General features: G+C 42.4%; 1 protein-coding gene across 11 annotated transcripts in view; it reads left to right on the top strand.

Annotated features, from left to right (window-relative positions):
• Positions 1 to 19346, top strand: part of MOB3B (MOB kinase activator 3B) — a 219577-nt gene that overhangs the window by 72489 nt on the left and 127742 nt on the right. For all 11 annotated transcript variants that reach the window (XM_086685440.1, XM_086685442.1, XM_086685437.1 and 8 more), the window contains one exon: positions 4688 to 5310. In XM_086685440.1, the coding sequence (XP_086541566.1) occupies positions 4893 to 5310 (418 nt within the window). In that variant the 5' untranslated portion in view covers positions 4688 to 4892. The remainder of the gene's footprint in view (positions 1 to 4687; positions 5311 to 19346) is intronic.

Genomic DNA, 19346 nt, shown 5'->3' with positions numbered 1-19346 from the left:
ATGTCCATTGATTGAGCAGTTGGCTTCAGATATTTATTGAGAACCAGCATTGTAGTAGACACTATTCATAGCATAAAATTTTATTATAGTTCTACCCAGGGGGCAAAACTTATGACTTGTTCTTTCCTTTCTGGAGACTGGACAAGGACAGAGAATAACAACCGTGTTGTTGCTAGTGTTACATTTTCTTTAGCCAAAGAAGCATTTCTGCGTGAGGCTGCAGCAGCCATTAGCAACAGCACCATTCCATCTGGCATTTATGGAAAGTTATTTACTGGGAACCTTCTGGGTTCTGGGCGCTGTGCTCTCCAAATCAATCCAGAACAATAGACCTGGTCATTGTCACCATCAGGCATTTGTATTCAAAACAGTGAGTTTCTCCTCATTCTTCTTACACACACACACACACACACACACACACACACACACACACACAGCTACAAACACACGCATACACATACACCCCTGAAGACTATGTTTATGAAGCAAACTGTCCACAAAACAACAAATGGAAGTATATTTAGTTGTCCCTTTACCAGGCTAGTCAGGCAGCCCTCCTACCCAGTGCTCCTCAAAGTACATACTTCTGAGATTTTGTTAAAGTACACATTTAGATATACCAGGTCTGGGGTGAGACCTGAGCGCCTACATTTCTAGCAAGCTCTCATAGTGACCTAAGGTGTAATCTGTGGGCTGTAGAGTTAGCATCACCAGGGAGTTTGTTAGAAATGCAGATGCTTAGGCATCACCCCAGACCTACTGGATCTGAACCTGCATTTTAACACGATCCCACCTTAACATTTGAGAAACACTGCTCCAACCATTTAATACGCCCACTGTTTAAATTATGGGCAGGGGTCCTGATGGGGCTTGGGGTTGGAAAGTAAGTCCAGGTGGATTTCCTGTTCCCTTTTTCATTTCAAACTTCTGGGTGTCTTCCACAATATAGCATTTGACACTCAAATAAAGACACAGATGCCTGTTTGTTCATCCATTCAGTTAAATGATGAAATTGTTATTGCCCATCCTGGATGGCCAGTGTCGTTAAACATGGGGACTTACCTATCAGCTCTTTGCATTTCCAGGGAGCTTCATTCTAGATGAAAAAGTTTGAGCAAAAGAGACATCGTAATGTTTGAGCATGGCAGAATGTTTAATGCATTTGGAATGAGGACTGGAGGAGATTAGAGTTTCTGTTTCCTTATCTGTAAAATGGAGATAAAAAATACCATCTGTTCTAGCTTTCTTTATAGTCTTGTGAGGAGCTTTGAAATCTACATGTGAAGGAGCTTTGAAAACATAAAAGTGTTCATGAGATTTCAAAACAGTTTTAGTGAGAAAAAAAATCATCTATGTTTTAGTGCTGGGGAGTTCTGGGTTCAAAATTTAGCCTTACTTTCTACTAATTTTGTGATTTTTGCCAAATTACTTCATCTAGCTGAGCCTCAATTTCTTTTTCTCTTAAATGGTCATAAAAACATCCACCATGTAAGACTATAGTGGGGATTAAAATGTTAATAATTGGGGCACCTGGGTGGCTCGGCCCCTTGAGCCTCTGGCTCTCGACTTCTGCTCAGGTCATGAGCTCGTGGTTCATGGTTTCAAGCCCCACACCGGGGTCTGTGCTGACCAACGCAGAGCCTGCTTGGGATTCTCTCTCTCTGCCCCTCCCCCGACTCATGCATGAGCGCACGCTCTCGGTCCCTCTCTCTCAAAAATAAAATAAACATTAAAAAAATAAAAAATAAAATGTTGATAATACATGTAAAGGATCTGGTACATAGTAGAGTTTAATAAATGGTGGCCAGTAGTGGCACATTAAGGGACTTGGTTGAGACATAATCCTCCAAAGATGATTGTTTTCCCCTTCAGTCAGCCTTTTACATTGAGGCAAAAAGAAAGAGTGACTTTAAAGCTGGTTGAAGGTCTGAATAAATACCCATGTGGTTCAAGAGACTGATGTCTTGATGTTCATTATCTAAGTATCTCTGGAAGAAAAATCTCCAAAGTTCATGAGATTTTAATATTTACTGAAGTATTTGTGAGTACCAGCCACACTGCAGGGTTTTGTGACAAGGATTTGCTATGATTATTCTGTCTCATTCACACACTCTCATCAGAATGGAGGCTCTTTTGATGGCGTGCACAGGAGACTGGCAGCGTATGCAGGAAGGTTTCCCATTGGTGTCCATGCAAGCAGATACTCCAGGCCCCAGGGAAACAGCCAAACAAGTGATACTGAGGGTCATGTAAGGTGATGCAAGAAGACTGTTCTGAGGTCCATGGTAACTGACAGCATCCTCATCGTCAGAACAGCAGAACAGCAAGTTCTTATTTGCTGGAGACAGGAGGAGGCGGCTGATGGATGATTGCTGCTTTTTTGTCAGCAACTAAGCATTTGTGATACAGAGGAACTATTGTCTATTTTAAAAGAGGAAAAAAAAAACCCAACCGCACCATCCTTTCTCCATCTTCCCAACTTCCAGCTCGTATTTTTATTCTGGAAAAGCACTTTTAGTGCCCTCAGTTTTCTCACACCTCTTTCCAGGTAGAGCCAGCCTTTGGGAAGGTATTCTTTTCAGGGAGAAAGATTGCTCCCTCCTCTCCCTAGGGTTGGCAGAGTTTGTGTGGTGGTATCCTTCGTGGTGATATTTTGAAGCACCCCAGGCGTGTCATTTCACAGACAGTCTCAGGCAGAGAATGCCACGGGACCTGCCTTTGAACATGACTATCTTTGTTTGGGGTGGGGAGGTGTGCTCAGCTCCATGTGAGGAGGAGAGAAAAAACAAAAACAAAAACACCGCCCAAGTGTCATTTCAGTGAAAACCTAATTGGAAGAGGGTGAGATTGAGAGGGAGGAAGTGAGCAGACAGAGGCTGCAGAGAGTGGCCAGAGGAGGCATCATCTGAATGATCAGCAGTTCTGCGCAAAGAGCAGTGTGTGAGAGGGAATACCAGTGTCTCAGGTGTTTTTGTTTTTGTTTTTGCCTGAATAACTTTAGGTTGATTGCATCACCAAGCCATGCTTGAGTGTGGAATAGCAAAACCCCATCTAAGTAGGGTAAGTGCAGTTCAGTGAGATCATGCTCCAAGTTCATTTGCACAGATTCCATGATGGGCTCTTCTGAATCTGGCCACAGCTGTTGGCCCATTTTGCTAGGGCTTGACCCCTGAGTGGATCATTTATCTCCTTTCTGTTTCCAAGCCACAGGACACCATCTTTACCTCCAGCCAGTCTATACTTGTGGTCTTTGGGGAATATGTGGATGGAGAGTCTGGGTATAGAGGTTTCATGAACAAGCAGGAGAGACAGGTTGAAGGGCATCACTTTTTAGAATAGGAGGCTATGTGGACAGAGCATTTGCTAGGAGTCAGGAAACTGGATTTTAATCCTACCTTTGCCTGTACTAGCTATGTTGTTAGGCAAGTAATTTTATCTCTTAGAGACCCAGGTATAATAACTACTACACATCTACTATAAACCACACCAAAATTTTGTAAGGGTCAAATGAGATAGGGAAGAGAGCACTGAAAACCAAAGCTGCATTTTCCAAAATGATAGCCACTAGCTGCATGTGACTATTTGAATTTCAATTCATTAATATTCAATAAAATAAAAAGTTCAGTACCTCAGTCACACTAGCCACATTTCAAGTGCTCCATAGCCACATATGGCTGGTGAGTACCATATTAGACAACAAAGATATAGAACATTTGCGTTATCACAGAAAGTTTTATTGTACATCTCTGCCTCAGAACTCTAAGGTGTGATACCAAAGATGTAAAGGATGAAGTTAGAGGAGTGATAAATGCTGTCATAGTTGAGGATTCTTGGAAACAGACAAAACCTAGTCAAGTTAGTTGAAGTAAAACGAGGGATTTATTCGGCAAATTCAGGGTAAACGTATGGATCTCAAGAGCTGGAATCATAGCTAGGCTTCAAAAACAACTAGAAGCAATTCCTAGAAGCTTATCAGGAACTCAAGAAGCCACTCTCCTTCTCACTGTTTCTCTTTTTCTCTTGTCTTCCTTTCCCTGTAGCCACTTGTGCTGTGCTCTCTGTTTCTCTTTGTGTCAATGACTTTTTCCTATCCTCTCCTTTTTCTTCCTCTCCCCCCCCCCATTCTCCTTCCTTCCTCAATCTTCTCTCCTCCCTCCCCTCTCTGCAGACCAGCTTTCTTAACTGCACTGCATGTGGTCCAAATAGGGCTCAACCAGGCCCAGTTTTCATTGTTTCTCAGGGACAATGCCTAACAAAGGCTGGGTTCTGATCCCAGATTCCCAGGAGAGATATTAGCCAGTTTGGAATGATAGCCACCCCTGATACAGTCAACTATATTTAGGAGGATGGGGTAGTGATGCTATGCTTCCTCAATAAAGGCAGTGGGGAGTAGGACAGATGCTGTAAAAAGGAGCATATATGGCATGGGGATGGGGCACTGACTAACATGTTCATGTTGACACCTTGGAGAGTTCATTAACCAATGACCACACAGGGAGGAGTTGCCAGAGATTTGACCAAGGCCATGAAGAAATCATCATCACAGATCCTTGGGGGTTTGGCGTACCCTCAACATCCTTATACTTGGATGGAAGTCGGTACTGCCAGAGCAAGGTGGAAATCACATCTAAGCGTTTGTCATTTCTTAAATGCAAACTGTGTACTAGTAAGACCCTTTTCTCTTCAGCCTTTAGGAAGAAACATGAGGTTCTCTTGGAAACTATTCAAGAGGAAGATGGAAGGGGCCGTTTAAAAGCGATTAAAACCTGCAGACCGCAAGACTGGGGCCAGAGGGCTGGCAGTGGAAAACCCTGCTGGGTTGTGACCTCTCACTGAAAAGTTCCAGGTGCCTTTTTGCTTCCTGCAAAAGAAAAGAAGAGAAGGAAAAGACCATGTCCATAGCCTTGAAGCAGGTGTTCAACAAGGACAAGACCTTCCGGCCCAAGAGGAAATTTGAACCCGGCACACAGAGGTTTGAGCTCCACAAACGGGCTCAGGCGTCCCTCAACTCAGGCGTGGACCTGAAGGCGGCCGTGCAGCTGCCCAGTGGGGAGGACCAGAACGACTGGGTGGCGGTGCACGTGGTGGACTTCTTCAATAGGATCAACCTCATCTATGGCACCATCTGTGAGTTCTGTACCGAGCAGACCTGCCCTGTGATGTCAGGGGGCCCCAAATATGAGTATCGCTGGCAGGATGACCTCAAGTACAAGAAGCCAACTGCCCTGCCAGCTCCCCAGTACATGAACCTCCTTATGGATTGGATCGAGGTCCAGATCAACAATGAGGACATATTTCCAACATGCGTGGGTAAGTCCATGACCAGCTTCTTGCTTATTTTGGTGCATCCCACCCAAGCTCAGAAAGTTTGCAGGGGCTTCTTCTAGGTCTGTCCTTGAATGCTGGGTGGCACCCTATCAGTGTTTCCCTAACATCCATCGTACTTGCAGTGTCTTTTTTCAGATCTAAGAACCTCCTTGAAATTAAAAAAAAAATCATTTGTGGACTACTTACAATTATTTTGTGGACCTCAGCGGTATAGGTACCACATGCTAGAGAGCATTGCCTTGCTGAGATGTTAGATTTGATCTTGCTGGTTTCCTTAGGACTACATTCCAGACTCACCCAGTTAGCCATGTAGAATTTTCATTTTTTGGCTAATTAACTAAAGTTACATTAACTCTGGTGCATTTATTGGTATTCATCTCTCAGGTTAAGGAATCCCAGTGTGAGAATGCATGGATTTGTTTGGGGATCAAGCAAACAGGGGTTGGCATTCTGGGGAAATAAAAATCCTGGCATCTGTTCTTACCACTCCTGATCATTTGTTATTAATTCCAGGTTGTATTAGTAACTCTGGACCCATGTGTAGCTGCTAGACCCACTAGAACTTGAAATGCAAATGCTTTTATTTGTGTGGTGCTCTGAGCTATAAAACTCTTCAAGGGGAAGGACCAAACCTTATCTCCCTTTTATATTTCTTTATGCTGCTGATAATTGGATTTGCCATGCACCGACAGGCTGAATTTAAAGTTCAGGGGGTTTTTAGGCATCAGATTCAATAGGAATGAGCCACCTCCTATGTGTCTCCAGTGTCTAGCACAGTGCCCTGGAACTTTGTAGGCCCTCAGGAAATATTTGTGGAATGATTGAAAAAATACTTGTGCTCTTAGACAGTAGTATTAAAAAAGCTCTGAGATGGTTGGGATATAAAAGAAGCATTTGGAGCACATTGTTGAGATCACCTCTAGATGGGATGTGTGTATCCCCCCTGTGGTATATGGAAGTTGAGGTGGGGCGTATGGAAGTAATTAAGCTAAACCGGGGTGGGAGGGGGGTATATAAATTGATTAGGGCGGTATGTGCATCTTGAAATATTCAGCACACACACCAATTTGCTCAGAATCACTGTATTGCCTTGACTTGCCCAGCTCTCTCATGCGCTTGCCCGATGCTGTCCCTTGCTAGGGAAGGAGGTGATGTGTGTGGTAATGCAAACTCCCTTGGCTCACCAGCACAGGAGGAAGAAGGCAAGGTTCAGAAACTCCCCTGGCCGTATCATAGGCACCTTGGAAGGGGTGGGAATTTCTTAGGTTCGTGGTTTTTGTACTTTCGCTGGCTGGCAGAGGCTTCTTTTTTTTTGCTAGGAGGAGTTTTCCCAACTGCCAATTCTCTGTGCAGAACATGTGATAGCAATAAAGATAAATAAATTTGGGCAATGATACCTCCTCTTTGTCTTTCCCCTTCTGTTTCTACTCCTTGATGCTTTGAACTCTGGGCACTTCTGCTGTCTCTGGCAGCTGTGATTACCACATAGAGTTGGTGACCAGAAATAACATCACAGAACCATGGTGTGTTACTTAAGAGTAAGGAAGCTTCTGGCAGTCTGCTTGGAAACTAGGACATAATAGATGGTTATAGACTTTCCTTGGAGGAAATCAGCAGATGCCGCCATATCCCCTAGAGTAATAGACTTTGCTGTCTTTTTCCAGACATTTCGTTAGCCATTCAGTGGGCTTGCAGACCATGCTCACCTCATCAGAGTCCTCTGTTGGCTCCAGAGTACATTGGCGTCCTGAGAGATCTTAACAGGCGCACCATGGTTTTCTTTCTTTCTTTTGCCCATGGAAAATAAGTTTGGGAACTGCTGAATGAAACCAGTTTCTTTACTGCAGGACTTTTAATATGCTAATGTGCATTATAATTCTCCAAGAAAGGAATACTTTAGTGTGTAGTATTTCCTAATTTGAATGTATATCTTTTTTTGCTTTTAATGAACACCATTAGCATCTTTTGAGAAATGTTTATCTATATAAGTTAGAGGGGTCAAACATTTGTTTGTATCAGAATTCTTTGGGCCTTCTGTTCAAAATACAAATTCTTTGCCCTTCCCCCTTAACAACTAAATTAGAATATCTTAGATGAGACCTAAGAATCTGCACTTTCAGTAAGCACCCACCTCTCCTCTCTTTAACCGCCCAGAATGCTTTGCATTCCCCCCAGAAACAGTCTATTTCTTACCTCTCTGGTTTTATCTTTCTTGTTTGGATGGAATTCCCCATCTTCTCTAACTAGTGAATTCTCACGCCTCTGTGAAGCTTTTCACCCATCAGAATGCAGGCTCCTTAAAATTACGGAATATGTTTTGTTCACTTGAATATTCTAGCACAAAGTCCTGTCTTGGTGCCTTATAAATTGTTGAATGGATGGATGGGTGGATAGATGGATGGAAGAATGGAGTAAAAATGATCTTTACAAAGACCCAACATGTCTGTAGTGCTGGGGACCAAAAGTTAAATAGATTTGAATCCCTTTATCAGCATCCTTGGAATATCCTGCACCTTGCCTTCACAGAGTTTAGTTATCTCTTATTTTTCCAAGATGATATGTTAGGGGTCAGTAAAAACCACCACCATCTACCATCACCTCGAAGGTCTTCATCAGCATCCTGCTCACCTCTACTATTTGCCCTTGTATAATATTGTTGCTATGTTTTGAAAAAAAATTATCTCTAGGAGCCACTTTCTCTGTTAGAATTCATTTCCTCCTCTTCTTCCTCCCCCTGATTCCAGCCCACTTTTCTTCTTTTTGATCTTTGTACTGCGGTGAGTCATTATCATGGAAATGATCAAGATGTCTGTCAGGATAAAGTAAAAGAAGAATTCTCTGCCAACAGCAGACCCTGGGTGGATGAGACATGGGGAGTTCTGCTTAGCATTACAGCTTTGAATCCCAGGCATATTTCTGTGTTCTTGCCTGGGAATTGGGAGGGGTTCAAACTTCACCTCCTCCCCACTGTGATCCAAGGAAATAGGACCGGAAAATACTGACAGATGTGAAGGCTTCACCCTCAGTTAGGTATTAAAGGATATAAACAGCTGTTGATCTCTACCATTGAAACATGAGGGAAAGAAAAGCTTTCATCGGTTCCTGGATCCTAGTTTAACTAGGATACCCAGACTATTTCGAAGTCGAGCTTTCTCAGTTGGGAGAATACCAAACAGATGTGGCTTCTTTGTGAACCAGAGTTTCTTTCACTCCCCCTCGATCCCCTTTAGCTTCCTTTGTTAAAAAGTCAACAGATGTCCCTGTTAAAGCTTCTAAGACAGCAGTAACTTCAGAAGCACAGGCCACCTCCTCCTCTCTTCCATTGTATCTCCTCAACCACTCTTAGAGATAACAACAGAAAAATAGCCACAGCCTTCTTTTTTATTCTGTTGCCTGTCTCGTTAACAATTTTTATGTTCTAGCCCCCAGCTTCTCTGTTCTTGTTATATAATAGGATGTAATATCTTAGTTCTGACACTAAGAAAAAAGTGAGTGGAAAACTTAGAGCTCCTCCAACTCATGTTTTTAAAAAGTCTCTGAACAGGAGGAATAAGAACATTTAAAAATTAATTACATGATCTCACCTACCTTTATGGTTTATATTAGATGGGTGTCAGGGAAGGAAAGGGAGAGAGGCGAAGGAGGGGACTCACATCTACTGAGCCTGCCAAGTGCCACTGTTAATCTTTAATTCTTGCAATAACTCAGTTAATTAAATATTCCATTTTACCAGTGAGGATGCTGACATTTAAACAACTTAAGGGGCTTTCCCAAGGCTGTACAGCTAATATGTCATTTAGAAGTGAGAATTTGGGGGGGTGCCTGGGTGGTTTAGTCTGTTAAGGGTCCAACTCTTGATCTCAGTTCAAGTCTTGTTCTCAAGGTCATGAGTTCAAGCCCCGCAGTGGGCTCTGTGCTGGGCGTGGAGCCTACTTAAAAAAAAGAAGAAGGAGAAGGGGAAAGGGAAGGAGAAGGAAGTCAGAGTTTGGGCTCAAGAGTAGACAAAAATCTATGTCCTTGTTTCCTACTACCATTCATAGTATGTATTATTATTTTGCAAGTTTTCCTTCACATGGCTAAAGATTTCTCAGTCAGTGGTTTTAGGAAGTTGTTTAGGATGGAGAAAATTTTAGAAACCCCAATTTTGTATTAACTTTTAAGGAAGTGATTTTTAGTTTTTGTTTTATTTTGTTTTTGTTTGTTCCTATTTAAAAAATCACCTCTGAAACGCCTTAAGTGTGTGCCCAAGCACTTTAACTGTTTCCATGTTCCATTCCAAGATTGGCAAAGGGATGACTTTGCCAATGCGTTTTGTGGGCCCACAATGACCTGTTACTGCCATTCATTCATTCATTCATTCATTCAATAATAAGTGTTTGTCAGGCACCTGCTCGGAAGCAAGCCCTATTTTAGGCACTAAGAGAGGAAAGCAGAGTTTATGTCCTTGAGCCTTTCCATAATGTCCAGAAGGTCTAGTTCCTCTGTAGGGTTTTCTGAAATGAGTAGTTTGCTCAGTGGTCAAGTGCACTGTGGGAATAGTCACATCCCTTTGGCAATCTTTCTCATGAGGCTGCAGCTGAGTTTCATTCTCTCTCAAAATATTGTGGCAGGAAACATGAGACTATAAAAATGTCCATAGGGAGAACTTTTCAGACACTAGGTGTCAGGGAACTGAGTTTATAATTAGCCTTTAAATTTTAACTTATTTTTTATTGCATGGCTCCCGCATTTTTTTTGTTTTGATATAAATCTGTATAACACTGGAAAGACAGAATGTACATCAACAAAATATATTTACGATGTGGTAGGACTAGCACTGGACTTGTAGACAGAGACTTAAATTTATTCAACTGCTCTGCCATTACAAGGTGTTATGTGACATTGGTAGACACATAACTTCTGAGCTTACATTTCTGTTTGTAAACTGATGATTGTAATTCGATCTCACGGGACTGTTGTAAGGATTAAATGAGGCAGTGTGAGTAAAAACACAGAGCCCAGAGCCCTAATCACCCATAAGAGGTGCTGGAAAAAACAAATGTGTTCATTGCTTTTCTCTCTCTGCATACATTTCTGCATAACTAACAAAACATCCTGGAGACCACTAGGTGGTTTCTGAACAGTATCCCTAGAAAAATAAAATAAATGCATTGTAAAAGACTCAACAAGATTTTTAAAAGCTAGCAGTCTTCATTGCTGAATCGCTTTGTGATGGGGTTGTAAATACTACAGGTTGTCATCTCTCAGACTTTGGGAAATTTCATTGGTTTTTAAGGAGCTAGGTCAAATCCTGGTTTGGGGATGAACATGTAACTATTTAGGGAAGAAGACATTTGGTTGTGTCTTCTTGCTTGGTTTTCAGAAGACTGAGTACTAAACCTGCCCATGTGCAGTGTGAAACCAGCCAACCTCAGCAGAGGGTGGGCACAGGTTAGCTGGAGAAGAGGGGAGATAGCCTACTAGTCACATCTAGGATCAGCTACTCATTAAAATCAGTGTTGGGCAAGGTTACCTGGATTTGATCTCTCAAGAGGATGGGGAACGGGTTCTCAGGCAGCTTAGTGCCAAGAATGGAGCCCCCATTCACAAGGTAGCCTTGTGAACTAGCAAGTTTTCCCAAGGCTCTGGAAACATGATTTGCCTTTGGGATCTGAGAAACTGTTTGGCTTTCTAAGAATTTGCAACATCTTGTGTCTGTGATATTCATATCCCAGAATCAACACCACCCTTGATTTCCCCCTGCCTGTTGCATCACATGTTAAATCCTCTCTGGAAAAAGTCCTAAGACAAACCCAATAGTCACAGCAAGGGATGTGAAAATAGACAGGGCCCTGCATCTGATACAAATTGTACAAGGTCCTTACTGATGGGAACTCCAAGGTTCTGCTCTTTTTTAAGAACTTGCCTCTTCTAGATTCTGATGCTACCCAAGTTTGTTCAGTTGTATATTCATGGAAGATATGCAGACACAGCTGAATCCACTCTTTCCTACCCCCACTGGCTACTGGAGAATTGATGGTCCATTGTGGATGGTCACAATTCCCTGCTTTGTTAACGCAATACTACAGTGGCTTGGTGGCTCAGTTAATGAGGACAGTGTTGAATAACCACCCCCACTTAACAAACCCCAAGAGATAGCTCCGAAAAATAGTGAGTGCTAAGAAGCAGAAAGGAAGAGAAGCAGATACAGGTAGCTCAGAGGGCCTGAAGACTGCCCTGTAAGGTAAGGCTAATCACCTGCTGTCCCAACCTGCACTGAATTCTCCATTACCAGTGCTATGTAATTTTAATGGGCCATATCTCAGGTGACAGGTTGTTACATCTCAGCATCAGCTGGGAAGGGAAAAGGGATATGTGATATTCAGTGGAAAACAGAGATGAAAAACAAAAGTTGTACTGGGGTGGGGGTGGGGCATCTGCAGCTTTAACTAGGTTGGTGATTGTAGACATGGTGTCCTTCCTTAGCCAACAAAGGCTGCACTGTGGAGGTCAGTGCTGCACGGGCCCACTCAGAGCCATGCTGTAAGGGATATGGAGTTGGAGGGAACAGTTGTACAAGCCACTTGAAGTGAGGAGGACACCCACATACTGGTTCTGGAATTCCCAACTGATTTCTAAAGAGAGCACAGGTTTACCTGAGTAGGGGCATCCGCACAGCCCTGACACCAGAGGCCTCCAGCTCTACCCTCCTGACCAGTGCTCTGAACTCCCTTTACGTAGGGTATAGATTCTTAAATAATGCCATTTTGAAGGGAGATAAAATGATGTGCCTGCCTCAGATCCCCATGTGTGGAGAATGATTCACTGGCTTTTCCTTTAAAATAACTTACAGGTCTAGGGGCGTGTGTTGTCTTCTGGAGACAGGACCTTTTTTTGTCATTTTATCTTTAAAAACTCATGCTAAATGCATAGTCTTAAGTGATAATTCTATCCATGTTTTCCTTCACATAATCATTTTTTTCCATTAAGTTTTCTTCTAGTAGGATGGATGCTCTGGGAAAATGAGCCAGTTTGAAGCAGGGAGTAGGGGGGCAGTAAAAAGCAACAAAAGCATTAGTGTCTGTCAGACGTGACTTTGAATCCCAGTTATCAACTTTTACTAGTAGAATTTCAGTCTCTCTAAGCTTATTTTTTCATCTATAAAATGCATCTAACAGTACCTACTTCTTGGGATTATTGAAGGTATTAAATAACATGCTACCTTTCAAACACTCTGCTCAGCGTCAGATATGCTTTAAATGTTAGTTCCCTCAGTATCACACAGTATCAATGTGATGAAATAGACTCATCAGGTAAATTGAGGTAAAAAAGAGCCTTGGATAAAAATCAAGCGTTATAGGGGTGCCTGGATAGCTCAGTCGGTTAAGCATCCGACTTCGGCTCAGGTCATGATATCGCGGTTCATGGGTTCAAGCCCCATGTCGGGCTCTGTGCTGACAGCTCAGAGTCTGGAGCCCGTTTCACATTCTGTGTCTTCCTCTCTCTCTGCCCTTCCCCTGCTTGCGCTCTGTCTCTGTCTCTCAAAAATGAATAAACGTTAAAAAAAAATTTTAAACCAATCAGGCATTATATCAAGCATTTGACTGTGGAGTCGATCATCCATGTTGCCTTCCTCTTTTGCTACATCTCATGGAACCAGTGGAAAAAAGGGCAAACTTTTATGGGATGAGATTAAGTTTGCTTGGCCTTGACAGCCAGAAGCAGGAACAGGTCCACAATGGAACTTCAGAAGATCCTTCACATGCATGGCATATGTGGCCTGCATCTAGCTGATTCCACCTTCTTGTTTCCACTACAGGATACAGCATTCCACATAACACTCTGCACTAAGTAGACACCTGGAGAACAAATTACTACTACACAGGTATAGATTGATTGGCCACTGCCATACAGTTCATATTGCAGAACAGATGTATCCCTGAAAAATGTGAAGGAGTTGAATTTTTTGTTACTTGGCTAATATTTTCATTTCTCAGAGAAAGTTCAATATTTAAAGAAAGCTTGTCAAAGAATCCCTTTATGGGGCGCCTGGGTGGCTCTGTCGGTTAAGTGTCCGACTTCAGCTCAGGTCACGATCTCGCGGTCCGTGAGTGCGAGCCCCGCATCGGGCTCTGGGCTGATGGCTCAGAGCCTGGAGCCTGCTTCCGATTCTGTGTCTCCCTCTCTCTCTGCCCCTCCCCCGTTCATGCTCTGTCTCTCTCTGTCTCAAAAATAAATAAAACGTTTAAAAAAAAAAATCCCTTGGGGCGCCTGGGTGGCGCAGTCGGTTAAGCGTCCGACTTCAGCCAGGTCACGATCTCACGGTCCGTGAGTTCGAGCCCCGCATCAGGCTCTGGGCTGATGGCTCAGAGCCTGGAGCCTGTTTCCGATTCTGTGTCTCCCTCTCTCTCTGCCCCTCCCCCGTTCATGCTCTGTCTCTCTCTGTCCCAAAAATAAAATAAAAACGTTGAAAAAAAATTTAAAAAAAAAAATAAAAAAAAATAAAAAATAAAAAAAAAATAAAAAAAAAATCCCTTTATTAGGTGAATACCTCTTTAGCGATGTGTCTGATTGATTCTCAGTGCATGCCTCTAGAAGTTAAAGTATTTGTCTTTGTGGAGACTCAAACTGAATTGTTAGTTTTCTCACAGGAAAAGGAGGCATCGTTCTTGAAAAGAAGCAATAGGCTTTTGGTGTTTCTACATCATTCAGCCCAGGTTCTCAAGAACGGAGAGCATGGATGATTTGAGGGGGAAACTCTAGCCAACTGTAGAGTGTTTGTTTTGTTGCCCGCTCCCTGAGTCATATCATCCAGGAAACTTCCAGAAAAGAGAGGCTGAAGTGTGGGAGCCCTAATGCTTGCAGCCCAGTGGAGCCTCAACATCTGGGGACCAGCAAGCATTATTTGTGGATGACTTCCTTCAGCATCACCTTGGTTGCTGGGCCCATCTGAGGAGTCCTATGAGGAATCTTTCAAGGAGCAGAGGGAAGGCAGTTGTTGAATACTGGGGATTTGCCTGGTATGGCCTCTCATCAAATATAAACCATTCATATTTTGCCATCCCAGAGTAGGGAAGAAAAAGCGGGTAGCTGAGGGAGTCTGTCTTCCCAGGTCTTGGAAGACGAAATGGGAGCAAATATGTTAATGACATACCGAGAAACTGTCTTTGGACAGGAACTGTCAAAATACATGGGACGTGTTTTGATGGCTTTATTTTTGTTTTCCAAAAATAGTGTAGAATTAATGGCTGATTGTCAGTCCAGGTTCAAATCTGTTCCTGTCTTTGTGGACTGTGTGACTTGGCAAGCCCTGAACCTCTCTGAGCTGTTTCCTCATCTGGAAAATGGGGGTGGGTAATGATAATATCCACTTTGTAAGGTTATGAGAATTAAGTGTCATAACGCACATGAAGCTCTTAGTGAGTTCCCGGTAGAGAGTTAAGTGCTGAATAAATTTGAGCTTTATTTCCTTTTCATAGTAATATAAAAAGGGAAGACTTGTGATTTATTGGAGCTTCTAATGCCTGATTACAGAGGAGAATTTCTCCTGCTGCATTCTCTCCACATTTCTATCTGAAGTAAAATTGAGAGAAGTTATCAATGACAATTATAATAGTTACCTTGAAAAAAAATAATTTTTATGGATCTCAGTTAATAATCAAAACTTGAACAACAGCTGAAAGTAATAGATTCCATTTTAAACGTGGGGCAGGAATTCCAAAGTTTAAAATACAGCCATAGTAATATTAACGAACATGTATTACCTATTCTGGGCCAAGCACTGTGCTAAATTCTTTCCATATATTTTTTTCTAGACCTCACAGAGGTTCTGGTTGACTATTATTATTATCCCTATTTTGAAATGAGGCACCTGAGACGACTCTCTCTCTCCCCAAAGTATGGGGAGAGCTGGAAAGTCAAACAGGGATGGTGAAGCAAGCAAGTAATAACAAAAGGTGCCAGCCACTGTGCCCCTCAGGTTGGACACAAGGATGGGGGGGGGGGGCGGGGGGGGGCGGGGAGTCAGGGCTGCTCAGCAGGAATTGGGAGCACAGAGCAAAGACCTGGTCCATAAACAGTGGAGCCAAGAAGATGAGTAGGTAAGTCCACGGGCACCTGGGTGGCTCACTTGGTTAAGCATCTGGCTCTTGATTTTGGCTCAGGTCATGAGCTCAAGGTTCATGGGATCCAGCCCCAGGTCATCGGGCTCTGTGCTGACAGTTCGGAGCCTGCTTGGGATTCTTTCTCCTTCTCTCTCTGCCCCTCCCCCACTTTCTCTCTCTCCCTCCCTCTCTCAGTCTCTCTCCCCCAAAATAAATAAAAATTTAAAAAATTTAATAAAAAATAAAATAAAAGAAGATGAGCCCAAAGGAGAGAGGGCAAGGAAAAGCCCCTGGGCTTCTGCTCTCCACTCTCCCGCCAATACTTCCCCTTGTCTTTGCGAAAGAGCCTGGGAAACATGGTGCAAAGCGTAGGGAATGGATCTGAGAACAAATAGGCAAGTGATTGACTCATGGAGAAAACAGATAAATAACAAATAAATGGATGATATGATTTTAGGTAGTGATAAGTTCTATGGAGACAGCTAAAGTTGGGACACCGTATTGGGATGCTGCAAGATTTAAATGAGATAGATGTAGAACAGTGCTTCTCAATTTTTTTTTTTTTTTGGTCTCTTAAAAATTATTGCAAATTCCAAAGGCCTTTTGTTTACAATGGTTACGTCTATCAATAGTTACCATTTTAGAAATTATAAGCAGGAAGGCTTACAAATATGTATTCATTTTTTTTTTAATTTTTTTAACATTTATTTTAAATATGTATTCATTGAAAAAAGATAATAAACTCATCACATACTAACATATAAAACATCTTTCATGAAAAATAACATTTCCCAAAACAAAAAAATTTGAGTAAGAAGAGTGGCATTGTGGTTTTTGGGTTTTGGTTTTGTTTTGTTTTTTTGTTTTCTTGGTAAATCACTTTAATGTCTGTTGAGAAGACAGCTGGCCTCCCTTATCTGGTTCTGCATTTTGATCTATTGTGAGAGGTTGTTTTAAATTCAAGTCCAGGGTCACAGATAAATAGTTGGAAATGCAGTGGCTTTGTGTACCCCTGGCAAGACCCCCCATGAAAGAACCTCCAGGGTCCTTACAATACTTTGAAAACCACTGATACAGGTAAAGCAATGGGGAGGCCAGTCCTTTGCACCTACTAGGCACTTGAAATTGTGGTTGAATGAGTGCAAGTTAAAATTGCATTGAGGGTTTGCTGTCCCTTGTGATAATGGTGATTGATACTGGTGACATCGTGATAGTATAAACCAGTTAGATAACACTGTTCCTAGGGCCCCATTGATCAGTAGGTCATAAGCTTTGTGGTATTTACAGAAATACTGATGGTATTTCACTTCCATGGGCTCAGTTGCGTAGTCTCCCTCTCACATACTTTTGTAGGACCACCAAAAGAAAGATGCTAATTACTCTCTGGAAAAAAAAAATGAACCCTGTTTTCTTTAGTATTGTGTTCACACCAACCTAATGAGCTACTCCAGACTAGACACTTAATTGGTAGTTCTTGATGCGCACATAGGAAGTATTTTAAAATTTGAATGGAATTGCTGTGACATAATTATTGTGCCATACAATTGAATAGCCGGTGGTAGACTACCACCAGTTATTCACCTTGCAAATTTTATGCAACAAGTTTTCAAGTCCAGGGTAGTGTTTTGTCTGAATCTGAGAGGTCATGAATTTCTTCTCCCATCAACTGGCACTCATTCTTATATTCTTACAGAATGCCAACATTAGCCAACACCTAAGTAGTATTTGTAAGCTATTATGGAAAAGAAATTGATTGAATGATTTAGAAAATATTTGCTCTTTTGGATTATCTGTGACCTGCTCTTTCCATCAGCATAGATAATTGAATTCAGCATTAACTGAGCCCCGTGACAAAGGAGACAACCATTAGTCAGGTTTAGGTAGACATGACCCCATTGCTTCAACCTGCAAATGGGCAGATAAGTGTTACCGTCTGCGGACAGACTAATTTTTAAATGAACTTTATAAAATATCTTATGCAGAAGGAAATGTGTTTCATTGCTTTGTCAGAGGCAAATCTCACATCTGCCTTTCTGAGCAGATTGTGTCATATCTAGCTTTGATGTTTTGCAGTTGCCATAATGATGTGTACCATTTACTGATCATCTACTATGTAAGTTAATTGCTTTACAAAGTTCACTTGGGTTTAATAACCTTTTTTAGAAAGATGTTTTTTACCTTTTTTCCAAATAAGGAGGCAGTCTCAGAGAAGCACAGGTCACACAGCCTGTAAAGACCTGTAGTAATTTTCTTGACTCCACTGTGTTTTTTCACTATGCCAGGGACCTCTGTGACATGCACGTATGAGGCATGTGCATGCACGCCTTTGCATAAACCCACAGACACAAATATATTCAAAGACTGAGTGAGAGAGGAAAAAAGTGAAAGGATAATTTGAAGATGCAAAAAGTTTGGCTTCTCTGTAACACCAAAGCATGAGGCCTTTGCAGAAGAAATCTCGCATGGATGAAGTAAGGTATTTCAAGTCATGGCTTTGATACTTTCTCACTGTGCCTTGACTACTGGGATTTTGACACACAGTGTGCTGCAACTTGGAAGATTGATGCCAGTCGGGCAAACTTCCCATTAATTAATAAGGTGAAACAGATGTTTCAGTGATTTGCATGTGTGTGGTGAGGGTTGATTTTGTGTGTGTGTGTGTGTGTGTGTGTGTGTGTGTGTGTGTGTGTGTGTAAGATTAAATCTCACTGGTTATAAAGAAGAGGAAAAAAATAAAAGGATGTGAGGGCATGCCACCTTGCTACATTTAGTGCCCTGTAGTTTCACACTGCATCCCTGAGCAGACCAATATAATACAGTCTTCAGTTTTCAGTCTCATGAGCGCTGCGCCTGTGGCTCCCTCTGCCTCCTCTTTTTTGCTCCTTTGTTGTTAACCCTGTTTTCTCTGCTGTAATGCTAGAGGACCTGGGTCATAAGGTAGCTATGAGGTCTTAGGAGACTACATAGCTTGGCATGTAGAAAATGCTTGATAAATATCAACTAACGTGGTTCCTGATAATATTGTCTTTACCATATATGTGCAAAGTAGTTGCTGTGTCTTTCTCCCACAGAAGAAGCTGCACATGCCAATTAATAAATAATTGAGGCTCCCAGAACTAAAGACCCTGGAGGCCTTAAGACCCTCGACAGGCAGGGTCAGAAGCAGGTTTCTGAACTTCCTGCAGAGGTGGACTTTTCAGCCATGGTTTCTCAGTCACCCCCTCAGACAGTTGACCCTTCAGGGCCCATGAAATTGTTTTTAGACCTAAAACATGTTGACTGTTAAAATAGCCATGGAATTTGGCTGCCTTTATCAGTCTATGATGACTCACGGGGCTGATTGGACCTGATGTTATTTCAGGTGTCACAGGTATATGTTTCACCTCCTGCAGCTCCCTGGCCTCCCCGCGGTGCTCTCCAGCAGCTGGCCTTTGAGCGAGGACCACGGGGGCACTCTGTCAGCTCATGAGAAATACGACCAAAAGCAGGGCTCAAGTTTTTCAGATATAATAGGGTAGCCCTTTCCAAGACCGTTTGAAAAGGGGATGTTATCAAAGTGAACTTTTAAACTATCCAAAATTGATCTATACGGACAGGTTTCTTGAAAAAGCTAGATTTCAGAACTAGGTTTGGGGTTATTAATTCAACAGCTATTTATTAAACACCTCCATATTCCAAGTACTGTATTCATCAGTGGGATACATGCCTACCTCTCAGGGTCTCCTCCACACCCCTAAGAGCCAACAGTTGGAGCATTTCACCCACCAGAGGCTCTGTCTTCCCAGGTTTTAGTGACTGGCTGGACTCTGCTAATGTTGTTTATCAGGCTGACCCCACACTCCCAAATTCCAAGACCAGGAAGTAAATTCTTTCCCGGAGTTCTACCTTGTACCCCAGTTACAGACTGGCATCTCACCTGTCTGCCCAGTTGTGCCC

Source organism: Puma concolor, chromosome D4 (assembly GCF_028749965.1).
Source record: "Puma concolor isolate L17-30 chromosome D4, mPumCon1.1.hap2, whole genome shotgun sequence".
Lineage (NCBI taxonomy): Eukaryota > Metazoa > Chordata > Mammalia > Carnivora > Felidae > Puma > Puma concolor.
The sequence above is the reverse complement of the archived record's forward strand: the minus strand, read 5'-3'. Positions and strand labels throughout refer to the sequence as shown.